Source organism: Stigmatopora nigra, chromosome 2 (genome assembly GCF_051989575.1).
Source record: "Stigmatopora nigra isolate UIUO_SnigA chromosome 2, RoL_Snig_1.1, whole genome shotgun sequence".
NCBI lineage: Eukaryota > Metazoa > Chordata > Actinopteri > Syngnathiformes > Syngnathidae > Stigmatopora > Stigmatopora nigra.
In genome coordinates, this window is record NC_135509.1 from 446,672 (window position 1) to 468,728 (window position 22,057).

A 22,057-nucleotide genomic window follows, 5' to 3' on the forward strand; every position below is an offset into this window, starting at 1 on the left:
GGAAAATCGCTTACCTGAGCCACAAATCGATGCTTTTATTGTCATTGTTTGAGGAAAGACTTTGCTCTACAAGTCCTTTCTATTTTATTTGAAACTCCAAAAATTTTCAGTCTCTTAGTTTGTACTCACTCATATAGTTTATCTTGAAACACTACCTAATTGTTGGGGTTACCTAAGGGCCTTAAACGAACCAAACCATAGATCAGAGAGCTATGTGATTATAATAGAACTTTTTGACATATGTTCTTATTGAATCATACATTTATTAATTTTTGTGTCACACCATCCATCAGCGTACACAAGGGTATACTATAAGACTTACATATTACAAAAAAGCAGACCACGTGAAATTCTCCTTGGTATGCACGAGAGGTCAGTGTTAGAAAAAACGTATTTGTCGACCATGTTAAGATATTAAGACATTAGAATTTATATGAAAATGTTTTTGTACAAAATGTGATTTTATAATAAAACTACTTGATTACAATGGCATGTTATTGTGGTTAATCACTCACCTCACAATCATGCCTCTCAGGGAATTCGTCTGTTCCAAGATGGCCACCGGGTATACAACGTAAGGCAGGTTCTCCTCAGGGGGCGGTAGTTTGTTTTCTATTCTTTAAACATAAAAAGGTGAATTTACCCTTCAAATTAATTAGCATGTACATATATTGGGATCCAACAGCGAGTCTGCTTCATCGGCGCGGCCATGGGGTCCCCCGGGCTGGTGGTGCCGTGGGCGCCACCAGCACGGGGGACCCCATGGCTCAACTGGCCCCCCGAGTCAAAAAGAGGCCTGGGCACGTAGGGCCGTTGCAACCGAAAGCCAAATCAGTCAGATTAGATGAATGCGAGTTGGCGTTAGCATTCACACTCACTTAGGGAAGGTGGGGATTACGGCCCTGATCCTAACCTAATGGGACCCCTTTCAAGCGTCAACCCAAATCTATCGCAAATACCGTCTTACTCCACTCTTTGGGTTAGCCCCTAAGCCCGGGGGCGTGCAAACTTTTTCCGGGCAAAGGGTCGCCGTCAGCCCGGGGCTCAAATTGGATTGGACGTCTATGGCCGTCTACGGCGGCGACGGGGCCTCCGCGGGCCGCAGGCGTGAGTAATGAGATTGGCCGCGGGCAAAAAGCTGTTTGTCCCCTAAGCTCATTTTGACTTGGGCTTAAGTGGTTGGTGTCGATGGCCGTTTACAGGTCAGGGGAGGAGTACACGCGCCGTTTTGAAAAATTCCAAAGGAGAGATAAAAGCAGCATTTTCAAAAGTCCAAAGTAATTTGGAACTGAATTTAGATTGTGTTTGTGTGAGTGTTGTGAATCATACTTGCGTTGACCCATCCGTGCCCAGATGCTTCAGACGGAACTTGACGCAAGACTTTAGTCTCCATTTGGAAGGCTTCCAACTTCAACGCTCGCTCTCACCTCCACTTGACCTCCTGCCTACGATCAGGGAGCGCACATCTATCTCCGTCATTCATTGGCCTTCGCATCAAAAGTCAGGCATGAATTTTAGATGAGATAAAAACACCGCTCCTGTTTGAGCCCTTTATTTGTCGTCGTCATCGTTGTTAACATTTCAATCCATGTAAAAGAAGCAGAAGAAAAATGCACCGTGATCAAGCATTTTGGAACGGCAGTGGGCGCCAGGTTTAGAGTTCACGCGCGGACTGACTCGCACTGTGGTCAAAGGCCTCGTTGGACGGCGGACGCTACGCTAATTGGGGGGCCCACCTGAGAGTCAAGACAACACGCCAATGGGGATCTTCCTTCCAACGATGGAAATGTAGACTGGAATTTGGGTTGAAAGTCAGCATGGACATTTGTGTGTGTTAACGCGCCATAGTGTCAATCAAAGGAGCAATATTTGTGTTTTCTTCAGACGGGGTGGTAGGTCGTATCCTACTATCTGTAGACGGGCGGCACGTCCACCTTGATCCGCAGGGCGCTGACGGGGTCCTGGCAAAAGACGGAGATGTACTCCAGCACTTTGGAGTTGAGCCTCTTCTCGCTCTCCTTGGCGCGGTGGCGCTCCTTGTCCCAGCGCTCGCGCTCGCCGTTCATCTGCGAGAAGAGGTTGAGCTGGATGGCGCGCAGCGTGGCCGCCAGCACGTAGGCGCCGCCCTGCAGGCCGTGGCACAGGGCGGCGGCCGCGCTCAGCGCCGCCGCCATCAGGTTGGGCGTGCTCTCGCACAGCACGCAGGCGCCCTCCAGCAGGTGCAGCGTGCAGGAGTAGGGGCGCCGCCGGGGGCCGGCCGCCAGCTGCCCCGCAAAGTCGGCCAGGTGGACGGCGGCGCGCCGCAGGGGCAGCATGGCCAGGTACAGGTGGCACGCCGCCTTGGTCAGGGCGTGGAAGAGCAGGCGCAGCTCCAGCACGGCGTGGCCTGCCCGACAGATTAGGGAGTCACATTGCCGTCTAATCTGCCCTGGACATGGCGGCTTCGGCATTAAAGTCATCAGACATTTTGTGAAAATGAATGGAAACAAATAGAAGGACCAAAGCCTATGCACAATGACAACGTTTCTATTTATAAAGAACATTTATAATGAACGTTTTAGGAAAAAAAAGGAATTTTGTTAAAAACTAAATGGCATTTAATTTAGAAGAAAAACTTGATCTTACCGTCGATAAAGCAGAAGATCCAGAGGAGGACGATGCACGCCGCCGTCAAAGTGAACCAATCCATGAGGACGGGCGACAAGTGGACTTCTCGCTTGGGACGACGCTGCTGCTGCTGCTGCTGCTGCCGCTTGGGACGTGCTCACATGATGATGATGGGATGGGACTGACTGGGGCGACAAGAGCCCAACGCCCGCCTTAATTAAGCGGGTTAAGTCTTTCGTTGATGTCCTACTAGCTTGTGATCCGCTTTTTTTTGTATTGGGACTTCATCTTTTCCAATGATATACAAAGGGCATGATATCAAAAAGGCCGTGGATGTCCGATCCAAAAATAGATATATTTTGATTTCCAAAGATGGCCATTGTTACACAAAAGTCCATGTTCAAGAAAACAAAAATGTCCCCAAAAAGCAAAGCCTATTTTTAATAAAATCCAACAAACCAACTTCACGGAAGTGTAAATAAGCATTTCAAGGATAAGAAAGCACGGGAAAAAAAACCCTGAAAACTTGTATTATTGCGCCCTTGAAAAAAAGATGGAGCCACCGTTTGAAATGGGGAAAACAATTAACCTTGGTAACGTAACATCCCGTCACCCTCTTCTTCCATCCAAACAAAGCCAGTGCAAAAAAAATCAAAATGGCCACATTTATGGCCATGCCCGGACGTTATCGCAAACGTGGAGACCCCTGGCTGCGTCGACTGCGTTGCGGCATCTGGAGGGGGGAAAAACAAAACAAAACAAAAACTCAATCATGGGCTACCATGACGCCCATTTGAAGCCCAGCTCCTCGGTCATCTGTAAAAATACCTTGGGGGTGTCCGGACTGCCAAAGGGCGAGCTGTCCACAGAATTTTCTTTGTCCGACGAACTGTCGTGGGCGTGCCGGGCGAACTTTCTCTTGAGGGCTTGGGCGATCAGCGACACCGGGTCGTCGGCTTCGCCCACTCCGCTCCGCCTCCTCCGGACCGGGGTGCCGCCGGGCGACCTGCGACACAATGACGGGTGACTGGGGGGTCGGGATTGGCTGGACGTGGCCTGGCGGACACCCACCTTTCCACGGCGCGCAGCTGGACTCGGTTCAGATCTTTGAGAACGTCCAACATGGACGGCTGGCTCGCCGCGGCTATCGCCGCTTTCCGTTCGCCGCCACTCTGGCGGCGCCGCCGGCCTCGGATCGGGTCGGCTACGGACGGCGGGAAAGAGGAAGGGGGAAGAGGTGGGGCGGGGGGAGGAGGGGGAGGGGGAGGAGGAGGCGTGGAGCGGAGAGGCGTGGACGTCAGCAGCGGCGGCACCGGGTTGGGCGATGTTCCCGTGGGGCGACTGGACTCGGGAAGGCCTGCAAAAAAGAAGTGGTCAGGTATATGTGGAGGACTGACAGAGTATGTGCTATGATGGTGAGTATAGAAAACAAACAAGTGTGTTCAGCGCACCTGTGGCGACAATGACGGCGATCTGAGCTCGCAGTTTCAGCAACTCGCTCTCCAGCGCCGAGATTTTGTGTAGGGAGTCCAACTCAGTTTTTGCTCGGCGCTCCATTTTTGGTTGGCGCTCCGCCCCGCCCGCCGCTTTCCTCGGTGCAAGATGGAGCCTGAGCACGGGCAAAAACCTTGTCGTCTTATTTATTTATTTAGATTTGTATTTAATGAACATAAACCTAAATAAGACAATATTTAATTAGTACCTGCTTTTGGTGGAAGGGTCCCCTTGGTCTTCGAGTACCCACAGAATGTCAGCGAATGATGGGATGACGGGCGTTTCCGTGGCGACGCTCTCGTATGGCTGTGCCCAGGGGGCGATGAGCGGCACCTGGTGTTTCGAAAATTGCAAAAAAACTCATTGACAATGGGCAATTTTTACATTCAAATTTGTATTATTCTCGACTAGTACCTGAATGTAAACGCGAGGTGGGGGTGCTAGAGGCAGGCTGGATCCCATCATTCTCACAATGCTGCGATAGCAGCCGCACAGCGGACTGTCCCACACGGGAACAAGCTGGTCCCAGAAAAAAGGCAAGGTGAGGTGAGCTGGGTTCATCAACATGTGACTCCAAAAGAATAATCTTTAGCCACCATTTCAGGAGGCACTCCAAAATAGTCGAACACCAAGCGGAGAAGATCCAACGCGTCCTCAAGCAGAGACATCGGAGCTCCTGTTTTCCCCCGTTTACTGAAACAATACGTAAAATAGACATTTATAACCTTCATTGTTTTATTGGGTTGAAAATAAACACGCTACAAACATTGTAAGCTAACAGAAACGCAGTTCTCCATTCGGGAAAAAAACGTGTAAACAGACAACAAAGCAGAAACAAGGAAAAGACAAAACTCACCGGCGGTTTTCTTTTTTTAAACTACCAAAGTTACTGTAATTCTTCTGTCAAAATGTCCGTATTCATGAAATTAAACGTCAAATGGCACTAAAAATCAAACAAAATCTACGCTAACGTTTGTTCGTTGATAGTCCGGAAGTGTTCTTCTTTCTAAAACCGCTCCACAAGTCCAAACAGCTCACTGATTGGTCTAGACTACAAGAACCAATTGAATCTACTCGTGTTAAAACGTGGCTTGTTGTGAACCAATCGTGTCTCTGCTTATTAATTACCTACAATTTTGTATTTGTTTTCACAAGCTACATCGTCCTGGGTAAGAAAACATGACAAAAGTCAACGTTTCTCTCTCTTTTTTTACACTTGCAAAGTCATAGAACCAACAAACTTGACTTTTAACCTTCTAATTATTAACTTAATGAAAATGTTCCAAGTTAAAGAAGTAGCTAGCTCTGTCTGTTAGCCACAGTGCGCCCGCTCCGCATGCTCGATCGAACAGAGTTTGTACATTCAAATGGTGGACTATTGCGTTACTTTGCTGTTGTTGTCGTTGTAAGTGTTGAAAGGTGATGGACGCGCTGTCAGTGGTGAGCCAGCTGCGGGATCTGGCGTCGGAACCCCAAAACCGAGAGACCATCGTGCAAGATCAAGGCTGCCTCCCAGGACTTGTCCTCTTTTTGGACCACCAAAACCACCAAGTGCTTCTCGCTACTCTTCAGGTACTTTTGGGAGTTACTCCATCACTTCCAATTGTTCCAAAACAAAGTCACCCACTCCCAAATTCATCCCCGTAGACCCTTCGCTACTTGGCTGAATTGTCCTTCAACATTCCTACCATGAAGAACGAGCTGGGGATGATGGTGAGCCTGGAGAACATTATGGCGAGGTCAGGAACTTTAGTTTTATTGTTAATTTCTAGTTTTGTTCCGTGCGCCAATAGGCCTGTAAGAATCATCATTCAAAGAGTGGTGCTTTCTGCAATGCTCTTTAATGCCACAAGAGGAGGCTAAAGTCGCCGAATTAGAGCTACTGTACCTTGCAAATGTAATTTTTTTTCCCCTCAATTAAGCAATCCTTCCTTCTTGGCGTAGAGACGAGTTGTCTGCGGACATCACCGATCTGGCCCGGGAGGTGTACCGGATCCTTTCGGCGCCCGAGAGGGCACGGCGACAAAAGCCGCAGTTCTTCCTCAACTCGTCCAGCAAGAAGGCCAAATGCGTGACGCTGCACATTCAGGGCCTCGACGACGTGGCGAGTGGACGCCGCCGCCGCCATCGTCCCCGTCTGGGGGGGGCCTCCGTCTAAACGTGCCATTGTCACGCAGGATCGGCGAGGCCTGTGCGAGGAGGCGCTGCTGAAGGTGCGAGGGGTGATCAGCTTTACTTTCCAGATGGCTTCCAAGAGGTGCACCGTGCGCGTCCGCTCCGACTTGCCGGCCGAGGTGAGGCTTCTCCATTTCTACTCTCCGCTCGGACGGCATCGTCATCGGCTTCACATTTTTTCTTTTGGCATCTTTGCAGAGTCTGGCCTCCGCCATCGCCGGAACCCGAGTTCTGTGCGCCAAGCAGGTGGTCAAGAACCAGGATGGAGACGAGGTGAGCCGCCAGATGTCAAATGTGGATGATCTCCGATCCATCACTGACTTGATGGAGTGCCCATTTTCAGGTGCTGATGCCCCTGAGCGCCCACGAAGCCGCGGCGCCCAGCCAACGCGCCCTACCGGATTACCTTCCCGAAGAGGAGGAGGAGGAAGATCCAAAGAAAAAGGCGGCCGGCGCCGTCTCGCGCGGCTCCGTCAAGGAAAACGGCGGTGGCGGCTGGTTGGACGCCGCCGCCGGTTTCCTCAGCAAAAGCTTCTTTTGGTGAAGCCATTTTGTTGTCATTTCTTGATTGCTGACTGAAGGAAATCATTTGTTTTATAAAAAAAAGATATTTATTCATTCACTCACTCACTTTGTGTGTCCGGGTCGTAGGGGTGCTGGAGCCCATCCCAGCCAACTAGGGGCAGCCCTTGTTTCAATATTTACAAAATAACATTTGTTCATGTCCAAGAGATTTATTTTCAAATAATACAGCCGCTATAGAATGTGGACTCCTCGGTAGTAAAATAGATCATTTAGAGAATGGCTATATTGTATTCTTACACTTTCTCAATTGGTTCTCAAAGTGGGCAGTAGGGCAACAGGCATTTTTTTTCTCCACAATAATCATTTCTTGCGCAGTAAGGCGTCTGAACAGAATTAGCAGAAGGTATTCTGCCATTTTGTGCCTGATCAAAGGGCCATTTTGCTGCCAAATAAACTCTCATACTATGTACAGCAATTCAATAAACTACAAGACAAAAGAAAGAGACGTGGGCCGTCCAAACTAGTGCCTCGCTGCCAATTATTTTGGAATGCGTTTCAAATGAAATGTCCAATCCATTTGAGTCAAGTTTTAGAGAAAGAAAAATGCCAATATAAAAACTCCTGAGAATTTTGGAACCATCTTTAGAGTTACCGTCTTCAGGAGAGCAAGCGGGCCACGCTTCCGGGTCTGTGACTTTGTCCCCGCTGTCAAGCCACGTCTAAAAAGACATAGGAAAAATAAATAAAGAACTAAAGAGTCCAGAATGAACGAAGACGGGCTCAGAGACCAACGCACCTGCTTCGGGGAGGCCATTTTCTTCCGGTGGCGAATGCAGAACAGCCTTATCTTCCAATTGGCCATTTTCCCTGCGGAGTGGCACCGGTCAATTCTGGCCACGGGCGTATGAGAGGGTTAAACAGTGCCTACCTGGGCGCGGGAGGACCGCCAGGGGGAGAGTTGGGGTCAGGGGGCGCCGGGCAACCGTTGCTGTTCGGCCCAGGGTCGCCCTCCGGTGGCTCGGCCATCTTGTCGGGGCTGGTTTTCTGCAACAATACGAATCGGTTCCAAACATTGGAATGAAACAAAATCCAGTGTTAGTTTTCACCTTGTCAGCGGCGTCGGAGCGCCGGGTCCTCTTCATGATTTCCTCCAGGCGCTGGTGAGGAAAAGACAAAAGCATTGGATGAGGATATGGGCGTTGGGAATGTTTTTTTTTGTGGCCACCTTCTTTCTCTCCAGGCGCTCAGCCTCCTCTTTCTGGAAGTGCTTCTCCCGCTCCTGCTTCAGCCTCTCCGTCTCCTCTTTCTGCCGACTCTCTTCCTCCTCTCGCTTTGGGGGAGTGGAGGAGGACGTCACTTTCCTTCCCCACCAGCAGGTCTCCCCCATCTTACCTGTTTGAGGGCCTTCTGGGCTTCCTGGGCCTCCTCTCTCTCCCTCTGCAGTCGCTCCTCTTCCGCCCTTTTATGGGCCTCCTCCTCCTTGAGCCGGTCCTCCTCTTCCTTCAGCCGGGCCTCCTCCTCCCGTCTGACGCGCTCCTCGGCCTTGCGACGAGCCATTTCCTCCTGGGCTAACCTGAAGATTGGCCGTGGACGACAAGAGACGCCACATTTTAGATGTTGAGCCTCATTGAGGATGCCTGGCGACGGCCATATTGTCCGTCACAATATTTATTTTTGTATTTGACCTGGCTTTCTGCTCTTGGCGATGGCGCTCCTCTTCCTCCCGCTCTCTCTGGCGGCGGACCAGCCGCCGCTTCTCCGCCAGGATGCGACCGGCCTCCTCCGCATCGGTGGTGCCGGCGCAAGGCTTCGGGCCGGCCGCGTCTGGAAGCCAAGTCCAGCCGGCCGTCAGAAAGCGCCCCCACACCCCTGCTCGAGCCCACGCAGACTGACCTCCCGCCACTCCGTCGGGAGCGGGGACTCCCTCGTCCCCCGCTTCCCGGCTCTTGTCGGGGCGCAGGTTCCCGGGGTCCTCGGCACCGAGGCCTTTGGGCGTCCTGGGCGTCGGGGGTCTGGCTTCCGTCTTCTGGGGAGGCCTAATTTTGGGGGAGACGGGACTCTCATCATGGAGCGATAGACGTCAAATTCTATCGTGGCTTGGACGTCTATGGGCAAGGGCATTTACTTTACCTTCCAGGAGAGGGCACCATCATTTTAGCCTCCCTTTTGAGAGGCGACGAGGAGCGGATTTTTAGGGGTAAGGTGAGCGCGGGACCCAAGGGCAGCGACAGGTTGCTCCACGACTTCCTCACCGAGTCGCGGTTCTTTTGCGCCGTCTAGAAAAAACAACTGCCCGTCAATTTATCCAACAAAATGGCCTCTTCCATGCCGACCGGCTCGCCATTCCCACCTGCGCGGTCCCGACGGTCCTCCGGCGGGCGGATGCCGAGGTCTCCCCGCCCAGGCTGCGGTCGTGGCTGCGACTGTGAGACAGGGGACGTCCCGGCGGGCTCTGGAAGGACGCTGAACGGGGACACACAGGCATGGCTACCGTGACGTCGGGGTGGGTTCAAAAAAAGGACGTGCGGGGAAACGGACGAGGAGGAGGAGGATTGGAAGCAAGGAAAAAAGAGCAAGAAGAAAAAGAAAGCCATGCTTTTAGTCCAAGATGGAAGCCAAGAAAATTAGTCAAAGTGAAATAACAGAAGAGAGAAATGGCTCTAAGTTGGCCTTTTTTTTAATTGCCATTGACGGCGACAGATGTCCAAAAACGAGCAGGCCAAAGGCGTAGAGATGCTGGCAAATGTGATTAGAGCGGCGGGATGGTGGGCGGGACTTACCCCGCTGATCTCCCGAGAGGCTGGCGGCGCTGCGGCTGCGCGCCAGGTACGAGTGCGTGGGCTGCTGAAGCCGCTGGACCACGTTGCTCTCCCACGGCGTCAGCGGAAGGCGGCGCCGACCTGAGCACGGCGGCGGAGGCGACAGACCAATATGGCGGCCCATCAAATACGGGAGCCCCGCAAAACAAATAAAAGACACCGGTGGACCAATATTTGCCGCTGGTCAAAAAATATGTCCACCTACCTCATGTTAACTCGCTTATTCTAAATATCCGAATCTCATGACTTATTATCACTTGACATTCTTTACATAAGAGATGAATGTGGCAAGTCAAAGGGGAGCCATATTGGATGTGTCAAATGTGCTGCTTGTACGCTAGCACTAACTTGCCGCTTGCTAACAGCCAATATTCTGCGAAAAAGCGGAGCAACGGCGGCGGAATTCTACCCGCGGCAAAAATGCGTGACGTCCCTCCGGACAAAACGCGCCGGGTCCGTGTTTCCACCAAAACAAAAAGATTATCCCACAGGGGATTAGCGAAAGGGGTCAGGCGGTGGCGCTGGTGGGAGGTTCCTTTCACGCCTACTGTACATACCATCGTCTATTTTCTAATCCCCCGTTATGTCACGGGACGCGGCCGCCGCCACTGACGGCGACGGACGTCCGATCCGGGAAGAGCGGAGAGTGGATTTTTTGGCCCCGGGGTTTACCTCGGTCGGGCGAGTGGAGGAGCGTGGCGGAGGACGAGGACAGGCGCTTGGTGATGACCGGCTCGTGCTGCTTGGACAAGTTGACCGTGGAGGCGGACCTCCTGTCGCCGTCTGGAAGTGAGACCGACCGGGTTTGGCGTGAGAAAAAGTGGAGGGAATGGCGGCCAGTCACGGCCAGTCACGGCCGGACACGTACCGGTGGCGGGGGAGGCGGGGCTGTTGATGGGCAGAGGGCCGCCCCAGGACCAGCGGTTAGCCTTGGCTCGGGCCACCGGAGCGCGCTCCATGCTGCGTCGCATGACCGCCTCGTGACGGACCTGGGTCGGCAAACGTCATGTTAACTTTTCCCAATTATTATTATCATCAGTCAAACGGCTTGACTTCACCTGGTCGTCGGCCATTTTGCGGCGCCGCTTCTCCTCCACCGCCGAGCGTCTGCGCTCCTCCTTGAGGCGCTGCTCCTCCAGTTTGCGGCGCCGCTCCTCCAGGTGGTTCTGGTAATGTCGGCGGGCCCGCTCCTCCCTGGCCTGCCACTCGGCCTCCTTGGCGGCTGAGCCATAGCCCAATATGGTTTCAACACAATGCAACGCCATCGAAAAGATAAAAAGACGCACCATTCTGCTTGTCGTATTCCTCTCGACGCTCGCGGGCTAGCCGCAGCCTTTCGTCCGTTTTGTTGAAGAGCGATGAGTCTGAAATTATGACAGAAAAAGAATAAGATTTGTTTGGTGGGCTTGACGGGGCATCTTTTCGGTGGCTTGCCCGATTTGGGTGGCGCCGCCGTGTGGTCGTTGTTGGGGCTGCGGCCGCCGGACGTCGGGGTGGCCGTCGACGTCAGGGTGGGAGAGCAGAGCGACGAGCCGGGCGCGGCGGGGGAAAAGGCGCGATCGTCGTCCGATTTGTAGAAGGACGCTGAGGGCAGAAGAGAGGAATTATGAAATGACTGTTTTTTTGGTATCAAAGCGTGAGAGCGGCTAAACTAATCTGTCCTTGTATTAAATCCCCTCTGCTGACAATTCCAAATATCGTCGTCGGCATATTATATGCTGGGGGGGTTGCTTTATTCCCTCAAGGACGCCAAGAACAACGAGACGGGGCGAGGCCAAACTATCGCGTGTCGCCGTCTGCGGAAGAGGCGGGCGGCCAGCCCGACCGAGCGCCGACACGTCGAGAGCGCCCGGGGTGCTTGCTCGGCGCCGGAACCGGTTTATAATTTTGCTCGAACAGGAAAGGTCGGGACGGGCACAGTTGACGCTCTGTTGTAAAAGTGGCAGCCCGGGGGCCAAGTCTGGACCCACCCCTGCATATGCCTGGTCCTATCGTTAGCAAATCAGTGTTCATTACATTAAAAATGTATGCCATTGTGAGCCTTTACCTGGATTCTGCATGGTCATTTGTGAGGTTGGCCGCCCCCCCCAAAAAAAGTCAGAGGGCCATCCCGCCGGCCAGACGGGACGACGGCACGTCCCGCCGGCGTCCTAAACGGCTCCGGGTAAGCTGGCGTGGGGCGTCCATGACGCGGATGACGATGTCAAAAAGGCGAGAGGCCAGAGGGTTGGCATCCTTTGTGCGCCAGCGTGCATTTGGCGGAGGTTTAATCTGGGCCGTCGCCGCCCCTGAACGGCCCCGCCCCCCCTCTCTCCCTCGTGTCCCGTCATTCACCGGCGCCCAGATTAAAGGGCGAGAGCGGGCGATTAACGCCGCCCTGCCCGGTGCGGCCCGCGTGGCTCCTGACGTCCCCTTTAGCCTTGAGCGGATTAGCACTAGCCAATGCTAAGCGAGCAGGCGCCCCGACCAAGATGGCCACCGCCACTCACTCATTAATAATGATTTTCATGGCCTACAAATGCAGTGTTTAGTTTTTTTATGTTGATAAAAAAAGGAAAAAAGATCCTTTCTCAACTTAGTATTAGCTCATTTCATTAAAAAAAACGGACAAAATAACATTTGAATTCTATTTTTTGGGGGATCTATCCTTTTCAGCGCCTACCTTTGGCCTTCCTCCCGATAACCACGGCGTTCCCTTTTTGTCCTTCCTCAAAGATAGTAAAGAGCGCCGGGGCGGGGAAGCCGGCGCCGCCACGGCCTGGTCTCCTGGCTCTTCTTCCTTTAGTGGCGGGCATTTTTAGCCTCGGAGCCATGCCGGGCCCCGATGGCCACCCGCAAGTTGTCATGGACAACGTGGCCGTTTCCCACAGGGCGAGTAAACACGTCGACGGGGCAAAGTACAACGAGGCGAGGCGCGAGAAGGCGACCGCTATCTGGGTGACGCTCATCCTCGGAATGGGCCAGTCTGCCCAAGGATGAGATCTTTTTAGTCGGGCTTAGAAAGGACCGTTTAATCCACATACTTAAAAAAAAAAACCACCACTTTCTCTTGATTTCCTCATAAGCATTGCCAACAAACTCCTCCCACTTTCCCAGTTGCAGCTAATGCATCCCAGTTTTGGCGTCATCATTTGTGCATAAATTTAGTCTACACATGCCAGCAGCCCTTCCATTGCACAAGAATTGGACGTCTATCAACGACAATGGCAGCAAATGAATAACTTGTCAATGTTCTTTTACCTTGTTTGATAGTCCATAAATAGTCCAAATACATCAATAGTATCTCAGGAGTGAATTGAGGAAATCATATTCCTGTTACATTTACTGTACATATTACTGTAAATTTGAAATATCTACATTAAAAATACCAACTCTTTTCCTTCAGGATCAGTAGTCCCCGTTAAAAAAAGGGAAACTAATACGTCAACTATGGGGCATTTCCGGGTTGAAATGTCATTCTAGCAGGAGTAAAGTGCGCGGGGGACTTTTGAAAAATGATTTGACGTGTTGACAAAATAGAAATTGTGTGACTTTATCGAGCGAGAAGAGGCGATGTGGCGAGGTGGCGATGTGACGAGGTGGGGGCACCTGTCACGTCGAGCAACTGTCAACGGCAGGTGTGCGCGCTTTAGCTTCCTAATTTAACGATGGCGCCCGGAAAATACGAAAAAAGGACACTTTTTAATCGCGTTCAACTTGTTGTAGTCGATCGTAAAGTCACCGCTTTGGGGCTTGTTTTTTTCTTTCTTTCTTTTTAATCCTTCTCTCGTGACCAACTGCGCCCGCACTTCAGCTCTACACTTCGCATCAAAGCCTCAAAAACAAACAATTGGTCGTCCTTTTTCGATCGATTGACTTTTTGCATGAACCGGGACGCTTTTAGGTGGACTTTGGGAAAGTTGGAGGCCCCGGCGACTCACCTTGGGACGCCGGAGGAGATGCGTCGCTGCCATCCTGGTCCGCCATTTCTCCTGACGTCATCCGGAGGATCCTGGCTCAACTCCCCGCCTCCCTCACCTCCTCGGCCGGACAGGTAGGAAGCGAAAGACGGCCCTACTCTGGAAGACTTTTACACCGTCTAAAACACTCGTGCAAAGTCCAACGAACGCCACAAGTCTTCGTTATTTAAAAAAACAACCTAAACATCCCATTTGGAAACTTTTATGATTATTTATATATTTCTATTCAGCATTGTGACGCTGACATCTATAGGCACGCACCTGGTAATGCATCTCGTTTTGTTTGGGGCGTGGCCTATGCAAGACTGAACCATGATTGGCTGTTTAGAGGAGACCACTGTACGTACTCTTGTATACAATCATTGTGGAAAAAAATCACCCTAGAAAATACTGATACTCGCCCTCCCCACTGTGTCCACACGAGGGAGCTCTAACACATTTTGGTCATATTTACATTGAGTATTTGACATTGACGGTAATGATAATGCTCCATGTTATTACTCCTTGGGAAGTGTAAACAATCCTATTTTCATAAAAAAATGAATAAAGTGCTTTAAAGTTTGGAAAAAGATGCATTTCAAGTCTCCCTTTTGTAGAGAAAATACTGGTACTCGCTGTTACCACGGAATCCACCGGAGAGCGCTCGACCCTTTTGTGTCAAGCTCCTTTACTCCAAAAGACTCAAAAATGGCTAGCACATTTTGTTCGTAGTATTGACGTTGTGTTCATATTGACAGTCATGATAATGTTTCCATTTTTTGCCGTCCGTCAGACTTGAATCGTGAAAGAAATTTGCGTGACAGCCGTTGTGAATCCCTCAAATATTCCTCCTAGATGATGTTGAGGTGAAGCGGGGCATCTTGACGTCAGGCCTTGTTGATGTCGAGTGAATGTATGCTAATCTCGGGTACGGATGCTCCACCGGTGAGGCTTAGCCTCCCGTGAACCTTCCGTCGAGACGCCCGCCGATTGGCGGAGGCGGGCTTGGCAACCATGGCAACCAGCTGTTTAGTCAATTCTGGCCACGGAGCCAGCCACACACGGGGGAAGACTAGACGCTCATTTCTAACTAGTATATAGTAATAGTCCTACCCAAGTCTGTGTTATTCATCTTTCAATGTTGTGTAAAATGCCAATAAAGATGATTGTATTCTTATCTCCATGCCGCCCTCTCCTCTATAGTACAAGACGGTATTTTTCCTTTTTCAAGGCCATTCCTGCTTCCTAAAATGGCCTCCCGTTACCTTAGGAAGCGCCTTGGCTAACGCCGTCGCTAATCAGCGTGGCGCTTTTGCACGTGGGCCTGTAAACAGATGGCGTGAGGGTGAAGCGGGGGTACCCCCAATCGGCCCCCCGTGGATGGACTGATCCCCTGTTCTGGCCGGGACGCGACCGCTCCCCTCCATTGTGGTGTAAATAGGCCCGGCGGTGTTTGGGATTTAAGCAGAGGAGCCGGGAGAAAAACAAGCGCGCAGTGGCTACACAAACAAGAATGACGTACGCCAATGGCACCCCACTAAATAGTCGGATTCATTCATTAATCCCTGGCCGTTTCCGTATTCCACTGTCCATGCGTACCAGGGTGAACACAAAGGATTAGTATTTGATCATCAGCTGGAAATATATTCGTTTCTTGAGAGCGTTGACAGTTTTTTTTTTTAAATTTAAATAAGCAATGGTTTGTGGGTTTGAATAAGAAATGTCCATATTTGAGTATGCAGCAGTTGTAACATTGTCGTCGTGCTGGGAAATTGGATGGCGTCAGCGTGGAGAAATTAAGGACGCCACACGCATGAATACATCAAGTACATGCTTGCCAATGCAGTATTTATGTAGTCAACTACATAAAGTACTTCCAGGGCCAAAAGCCGTCTCCAAAACAATGCCGCTGTGACTTAAACTTGTTATTTATCTCCAAGAAAAAGATGGGGCAGTATGTTCTTTTTATTTTTTTATATTAGGTTATCCTGCAAGCCGCCTCGCAGTTTTGCGATGGAGGGTTCAATCCCCGGTGGGCCTTTCTTTGTGGAGTTTGCATGTTGCCCACGCGGGTTTCCTTGGGCTGCTCCGGTTTACATCCCCATCCCATAAGCATGCACGCTAAGCAAATTGCTCCTAGCAACGGGTTGTCCTTTGTCTCCACGATTGGCCGGCGACCAATTGAGGACAAGCGACCTAATCATTTTCTTTTTCATAGCCATGCGGGAAATATGTGGAGGACACCGCCGGTGCGAGACGCGCTGGCGTGCGGCCGCCAAAAGGGAACAAGTCGGGCGGGGGTGAGTGAGACGCTAGCGAGACGCTAGCCAGGCGCTAGCCAGGCGCTAGCCAGGCGCTAGCCAGGCGCTAGCCAGGCGCTAGCCAGCCCCCCAACCCCATCCACCCGTCCTTTGCTATTCCGCTCACGTTCACCTTGCGGTCCCGATTATTCAAGGCGGCGTGAGCCCAGCTGCCAAAAGTGGGTCACGGAATTTAAAGGCGCAGGCGGGCGTGTCACAAGAAAGAAATGCGGGCAAGCTGTCTGAAGACCCCTCCCTTCACGGTCAGGATGACTCTCCGGGGCCATCTTCTACCTAGCAACAGCGTACAGTAGGGCACTGGGCTAGTCGTATGCGGCCAGACCGCCAGCAGACCAGCCGGCGACCGTGCTTACTCATGCGACATGTGAGCAATAAACTCACACTCGGATGAATTCTGCGCCAGAGGTTAGCCGGCCGGCCAACAAAATAAAATCTGTTGCACGCATCGACCATCCCGGCTTTATGTCTATAATAATCTGATTGGCTATCACTTATTTTGTCAAACATTTCACGTTTGCTTGTTCTAATTTCCCCAAAAAGTCATTGAATTCAATCAAATCAAATGCTATCCTTGCAGTTCATCAAAGTCCCGCCCCCTCTGGGCCCCCTTTATAACCACAAAAGCACTTAGAATTGTCCTTTTTATTATCAGCAAGAAAAAACAGACCTCACACACTTTGCACATGAGATTTTTTTTTAAGAACAACTTTGGCTATTGTGAATGTACAGAAAAAAAACAAAACATCAGCTGAAAACAAACAATTGCCATCTTAATAAAAGGTATCAAAAAATGAAGGTGTTTAGTAGTGAAATAAAAACCTCTGGGCCCCGCCCACATGCTACTTTAAAAATACATGCAAAGCTTTCCTATAGAGACACTTTTGAAATACCCTGGCATAAATTATAAAATATGGAACCTAGTATTCCTGAACTGCTTCTCCATAGAAGAACAAGAACTAAATAAAAAAATGGCCGCCGCCTATACCGGCCTCGCACAGTGAAAACTATTATTATTCTTTTTTTCTTATTAAATATAGCCACCACCTGGGAAGGGACATCAAAAGCAGCACCATTTATTTTTTTTCTCCTGAAGTCTCTCCGACGGACGCGTCACGTCCATTCTAAATCAAGGTTGTATAAAGTTAAGGAGATAAGTTTTTCGCTTATAAGTTACCTTGAGGGATACTCGCTCAGTGTTAGCATGCAACTTTGGGGTCAGGAAGAAAATCACCTCGCCCAGCTATCTGTCTTTAGCCTTTTGTAATAGCCTTTTTTTCAATATTTTGATTGTCTTTGGAAATAACTTTGGAAAAGAACAAGAAGGTCAAAGAACGTCGAGTCAGTTCGTCGTCGGCGACCGGTCGACTAGCAAAATAATGGTTTGCGGCGGCCCTGCCAAGCAAGAATACATTTGAAAAAAAGGTCCGATTTAAGAGGCGGACGTGAGAGCTGGGGCCCCAACCAAAATGGCGTCCCAGACTTAGTTCCGCCTTTTGCTTTTCTCTTGGTCCTCCTGGTCCAGAGGAGGGGGGGGCCGGGGAGCTAGCTCGCTCCTCTACCGTGGTGTAGGAAGGCATCCTGACGTTGTCATTGAGCGAGTGCTATACTTGTGGTGAAGTGTCACGGGAAGGGAACGCACGGGAGCGAGCGGAAGATGAGGCGGCGCCGGATCGGTCGCCGGATCGGTCGCCGGATCGGTCGCCGACTCCCACGTTATAGGCCCTTCTTGGATGGAGCGCTGAGCTTCCGCATTCCTCGTATTCTGCCCAGCAACTCGCGGACGAAATCCTGGGAGAGAGAAAAGGCGCCCCAATACATATTTTGAGGATCCATCATTTTGCCGCGTTTGCCCCGTTTGCACGCGGCGTGAAACTCACCTCTGTTGGTTTGTAGCAGTCTGTTAAGGATTCCTGAATGGAGATGAAAAAAAGAACAGATGGTGTTTGTTTACATTGTTTTGCTATTTGACTTGACCTTTGACCCCTAAAATGTGAAATAGGGCACCTGCAGTTTGACGGCTCTCTCGTCGTCGCTGTCGACCTCCAGAAGGTCATCGATGTCTATCTCCACTTCGGGCATCTCCTCTTCCTGCGCACATTTGCCTCCATTAGACTCACGCTTTGTTTATTTGCCTTTAAAATCCCGCCCCCCCTCAAAACTGTAGCCCGAAAATGGGAAGTAGGCCCGGATTCCACGGAGCGCCGGTCGATACCTTTGTTTCCGAGAAAGTTGACGCTGATTACGGCGCCGGCATTTTTAGGCCAGCGAAATTCCACGCCGACAAACTCGGCTGCCGGCGATTTGCCCCGTTTTCTGCCCGCCACGCACTCGGAAAGGAGGCAGGAAAGGTGAAAAAGCATACCACCGGGCTATTCTAGTCGAGCTAACGATCGGGCTGCATTTTACTCGCCGGGTTTGGCGTGGGGAGCGATTGACGAGGTCACGGGAGAAGCGGGGGATGGGGGAAACATATCTACAATGGAAAAATACACCGAGGGGGGCGTGGGGGCGGAGCCACCACGGCCCCGACATTCTACCAAGCACGGACAATGAAAAGATGCTCCGATTGCCTTCCATACAAAGCCAACGTTTGCGCTCCGGGCTGACTTTGGCGAGCCTACAAAAAACTGCATCGGCACATCCTTAACCCACTGGCCTTGTTTTCCCGGTCCACGGCACGATTTGCCCACCATTGAGTGATGCAAAAGCACAAGTTAAGAGCTCTATCTTATTGGCTGCCTTTGACGGGCCCGGACGTCCAAATGATTGGGAGTGGGAGGGGCCAGCGAACATTTGTCCATTCGCCTCTTCGAAGGAATGGGACGGCTACGGCCGTCCGTGGCGGGCGACCAGTTCAAACGGAATCTTGATGACATGACATTTTTGGTGCACCCCCATGCGTGACGATGACATTGGACGTCTGAGCGACTTTGAAGACGGGGTTCGATCGAAGGGCCAAAATGGGATGGGGGCAGCGGGTTCGACGGCGGTTCCGCTCACCTCGCAGTCGTAGAGTTCGCTGAGGCGCTCGATGATCCACTCCTCCAGCACCAGACGTTTCCTCAGCTCCTTACGGTCGTACTTGACGGTGACTTTGCCCTGCCGCTTCTGCACCGGGTCGTCAGAACCTCCTCCTCCTCCTCCTCCACCGTTGCTGAGCGCGGTGACGGCGGCGGCCGAACCGGCGCATCCCGAACCTGGCGCCCCCTGGAAGAAGACGCGGCCGGCGGCGGAGGGCAGCGGAGGGGCGCTCGTCTCGGTGCTGGCGGCCGACATGCTTCTCTGGAAGTCGGGATGCGGTTGTGCAAAGGGGGACGCAACGGGGACGCAACGGGGATGCGACGGGAGATGTCGACTGGAGTGGAGTGAAGTGGAGAAGAGAAGAGTGGACCTGGTCCTTTTTTTTTTTTAAACAGCTGCTATTTAAAGCGCCAGGAGGCGGGGCTTGTTCGCCGGTGAGGAGTCGGCCACCCCCCACGATCGAGCCGAAACATCTCATCGATCGATCAGAAAGGGGGATGGAAAATCATTCGTGAAATCAGACTTTTTATTTTATCATATCATTAACCATGTGTTGGTATCCAGTCTTACATGCATGGCTTTTGGGGATTTTGAACAGGCTGTTACGGTTTTTTCAAAATATTTCAATTAAAATACTCAAAATAAAAAAAATACTCATACATCTGCTGTGTGTACACATGAATGAACAGGCATTCCAAATATAGATTGAAAATAGAGACTGTTTTGGGGGTCAATCGATCATTCAGTCACACAATGAATGAAGAGCAAATGATTAGGACGAGTCCGTGGCGACGTCTTGTGGACATTTGTATAAGAACACAATGTTGGACAATAAACAGTGGGCTTCATTTTTTGTTGCGCAAGAAAATGACAACAAGGTCATGTAAAAAAAGGGAAACAAATAACCTATCTTCAAATATGTTTTAAATGTTAAAGATAAAGAAACAAGTGATCTTTCGTTCATATGTGACATAAAGTCATAGCATTTTATGACTTTTGAGTCATAAAGCTGACTTGTCCACAATGTGAACTTTAGACTAGAAGCTCCAGACAAAAAGAAAAAAAGTGCTCCTCTGGTCATGCAGGCGGGGCAGCGATCCCATTGGACGCCCCACTTCCCTCTCGACCGTGACGCACGCCGATTGAGAGCGGTCCAGCCAGTGGCCTATTGCTCCCCCGGGCCCGCTCCAAGATGTCCGTCGTGTCCGTCCTCACGCCGGTTCTGGTGCTGGTGTTGTGCCTGGTCATGGGCTTCCTGGCGCTGAGGGGGCGTCGGAGCCCCACGGCGCCCGCCAAACCCTGGGTGGACGAGGATCTGCGGGACGACAGTGAGGAGGCCCAACTCAGAGAAGGTGGTAACAACTTGACGGTCATGTTTTAGTTTAGGTCGTTTAATTAGGTCAATATTCTCGAGCTACTCCGAGCCTCTCGAGGTATGTAAGAGCACATTCACTGTAACACGGCCCATGTCTCGCTCCTTGTGCTCCAGAGGACGAGGAGTGGGTGGAGGTGAACCAGGAGAAAGAAGTGGCCCACGTTCCTTACTCGCCCCAACGCCACTCCAGTGAGCAAATGCTGCAAAGATCGCTGAACTTTTACGAGCTGATGAACGGGCGCAGGTCGGTCCGCTTCATCAGCCCCGAGCCCGTCCCGCTGGCCGTCATCCAAAACGTCATACGTGCCGCGGGTAAGTCCACTTTTGACAAAATGCATGCACATAACATGAAATAAAGAAAGTTAAAGCTCCGAGGTCCAGTCCAATTTGACGTAGCATTTAGGAAAAAGTAACTCAAAGGAATATCCATGGGCAATCCCTCAAAAAATGACCGCCAGGCACGGCGCCCAGCGGCGCGCACACGGAACCCTGGACTTTCGTGGTGGTCTCCGACCCCGACGTCAAGCACCGCATCAGGCTGATCGTGGAGGAAGAGGAGGAGGTCAACTACCGCCAGAGGATGGGCGACAAGTGGGTCAGCGACCTGGCCCCGCTCAGGTGAGAAGGTCGCCCCGGCCCAGCTCCCGCGGGACGTCAGCGCTTTTGTCGCCGGCCCCAGGACCAACTGGATCAAGGAGTACCTGGACGTGACGCCCTACCTCATCCTCGTCTTCAAGCAGACGTACGGAATCCTGGCCGACAACAAGAAGAGGACGCACTACTACAACGAAATCAGCGTGTCCATCGCTTGCGGGCTCCTGCTGGCCGCACTGCAGGTTTGGACCGCGGCTTTTGGAGAGGGGGCTATTGGACGGATGGAATTTAAAGCTCGCTTGTCACCCAATGGACAGAACGCGGGTCTGGTGACGGTGACGTCGACGCCGCTCAACTGCGGGCCCAAGCTGCGGCTGCTGCTGGAGCGACCGCTCAACGAGAAGCTGCTCATGCTGCTTCCGGTGGGCTACGCCGCCGAGGACGCCACCGTGCCCGACCTCAAACGCAAGCCGCTACAAGACATCATGGTGCACATTTGACCGTGGAAATCACACAGACCAATTAGCTCGCTCATTAATGTCAAAACGGATTTGTCCGTCAAAGATGATGATTTGGATGTCTATTGTTGTTTTAACTGGTTTCCTTCAAATCCCGGTGGCCTTTTTTATGTGTAAATATTACAAATTGGATAAATAAAGATGTAAATTTGAAATGCTTTGCCATATTTTGAAGTCTTGGACATTTGTGACGTTATACAAACGCAAACCCTTCCGAAATGGGTCAACAATTGAGCCCCAACAGCTATCTTTTAGTGCACGCTCCATGGATGGATTTATGTTGACTTATTCACTCTGCGATCCGCTTTGTGACCTTTAAGAGGGCAATAGAGTCATCATATCGAGAGAAGAAGAAGAAAGAAGAAGAAGAAGAAGAAGCGGAAGAACTACAAGAAGAACTACAAGGGGAGGAAGAAGAAGAAGAAAAAGAAGCGGAAGAACTACAAGAAGGACTATAAGGGGAAGAAGAAGAAAAAGAAATGGAAAAACTACAAGAAGAACTACAAGGGAAGACGAAGAAGCGGAAGAACTACAAGAAGAACTACAAGGGAAGAGGAAGAAGCGGAAAAACTACAAGAAGAACTACAAGGGGAGGAAGAAGAAGAAGAAAAAGAAGCGGAAGAACTACAAGAAGAACTACAAGGGGAAGAAGAAGAAGAAAAAGAAGCGG

The 22,057-nt window shown here is 51.2% G+C and overlaps 6 protein-coding genes across 10 annotated transcripts; 2 read left to right on the forward strand and 4 right to left on the reverse strand.

Moving 5' to 3' along the window:
* Window positions 1-1,536: 1,536 nt before the first annotated feature.
* Window positions 1,537-2,814, reverse strand: LOC144210618 (uncharacterized). Its single transcript, XM_077737377.1, has 2 exons — window positions 2,626-2,814; window positions 1,537-2,386 (listed from the first exon to the last, which is right to left on the reverse strand). The coding sequence occupies exons 1-2, from the start codon at window positions 2,687-2,689 to the stop codon at window positions 1,908-1,910; spliced, it is 543 nt and encodes a 180-aa protein (XP_077593503.1). The 5' UTR covers window positions 2,690-2,814; the 3' UTR covers window positions 1,537-1,907.
* Window positions 2,815-2,943: 129 nt separating this feature from the next.
* On the reverse strand, window positions 2,944-6,845 carry mtfr2 (mitochondrial fission regulator 2). Its single transcript, XM_077737273.1, has 8 exons — window positions 4,958-6,845; window positions 4,698-4,794; window positions 4,516-4,620; window positions 4,310-4,434; window positions 4,059-4,216; window positions 3,679-3,964; window positions 3,436-3,613; window positions 2,944-3,340 (listed from the first exon to the last, which is right to left on the reverse strand). Exons 2-8 carry the CDS (start codon window positions 4,767-4,769, stop codon window positions 3,293-3,295), a joined length of 972 nt encoding a protein of 323 aa, XP_077593399.1. The 5' UTR covers window positions 4,770-4,794; window positions 4,958-6,845; the 3' UTR covers window positions 2,944-3,292.
* Window positions 5,148-6,894, forward strand: armc1l (armadillo repeat containing 1, like). The gene is made up of 7 exons (XM_077737321.1): window positions 5,148-5,270; window positions 5,512-5,673; window positions 5,749-5,840; window positions 6,046-6,205; window positions 6,279-6,395; window positions 6,475-6,549; window positions 6,620-6,894. Exons 2-7 carry the CDS (start codon window positions 5,524-5,526, stop codon window positions 6,818-6,820), a joined length of 795 nt encoding a protein of 264 aa, XP_077593447.1. The 5' UTR covers window positions 5,148-5,270; window positions 5,512-5,523; the 3' UTR covers window positions 6,821-6,894.
* A 96-nt stretch (window positions 6,895-6,990) lies between these two features.
* Window positions 6,991-13,829, reverse strand: map7b (microtubule-associated protein 7b). Of its 5 annotated transcripts, XM_077737127.1 has the most exons (17): window positions 12,283-12,583; window positions 11,055-11,204; window positions 10,907-10,984; window positions 10,679-10,842; window positions 10,489-10,609; window positions 10,293-10,403; window positions 9,582-9,701; window positions 9,152-9,288; window positions 8,932-9,077; window positions 8,695-8,837; window positions 8,487-8,625; window positions 8,194-8,374; window positions 8,027-8,131; window positions 7,908-7,958; window positions 7,730-7,845; window positions 7,598-7,668; window positions 6,991-7,520 (listed from the first exon to the last, which is right to left on the reverse strand). In XM_077737127.1, the coding sequence occupies exons 1-17, from the start codon at window positions 12,566-12,568 to the stop codon at window positions 7,510-7,512; spliced, it is 2,130 nt and encodes a 709-aa protein (XP_077593253.1). In that variant the 5' UTR covers window positions 12,569-12,583; the 3' UTR covers window positions 6,991-7,509. The 5 variants fall into 5 exon arrangements, with proteins under 5 accessions (XP_077593253.1, XP_077593261.1, XP_077593241.1 ...); XM_077737135.1 differs by lacking the exon at window positions 12,283-12,583 and adding an exon at window positions 13,541-13,829 and having other exon boundaries at window positions 8,487-8,837; XM_077737115.1 differs by having other exon boundaries at window positions 8,487-8,837; window positions 9,152-9,264.
* Window positions 13,830-16,506: 2,677 nt separating this feature from the next.
* Window positions 16,507-19,278, reverse strand: ppp1r14c (protein phosphatase 1, regulatory (inhibitor) subunit 14C). The gene is made up of 4 exons (XM_077737388.1): window positions 18,880-19,278; window positions 17,884-17,967; window positions 17,757-17,789; window positions 16,507-17,667 (listed from the first exon to the last, which is right to left on the reverse strand). The coding sequence occupies exons 1-4, from the start codon at window positions 19,153-19,155 to the stop codon at window positions 17,593-17,595; spliced, it is 468 nt and encodes a 155-aa protein (XP_077593514.1). The 5' UTR covers window positions 19,156-19,278; the 3' UTR covers window positions 16,507-17,592.
* Window positions 19,279-20,013: 735 nt separating this feature from the next.
* On the forward strand, window positions 20,014-21,510 carry iyd (iodotyrosine deiodinase). Its single transcript, XM_077737307.1, has 5 exons — window positions 20,014-20,252; window positions 20,390-20,587; window positions 20,734-20,893; window positions 20,955-21,111; window positions 21,187-21,510. The coding sequence occupies exons 1-5, from the start codon at window positions 20,093-20,095 to the stop codon at window positions 21,367-21,369; spliced, it is 858 nt and encodes a 285-aa protein (XP_077593433.1). The 5' UTR covers window positions 20,014-20,092; the 3' UTR covers window positions 21,370-21,510.
* Window positions 21,511-22,057: the final 547 nt, after the last annotated feature.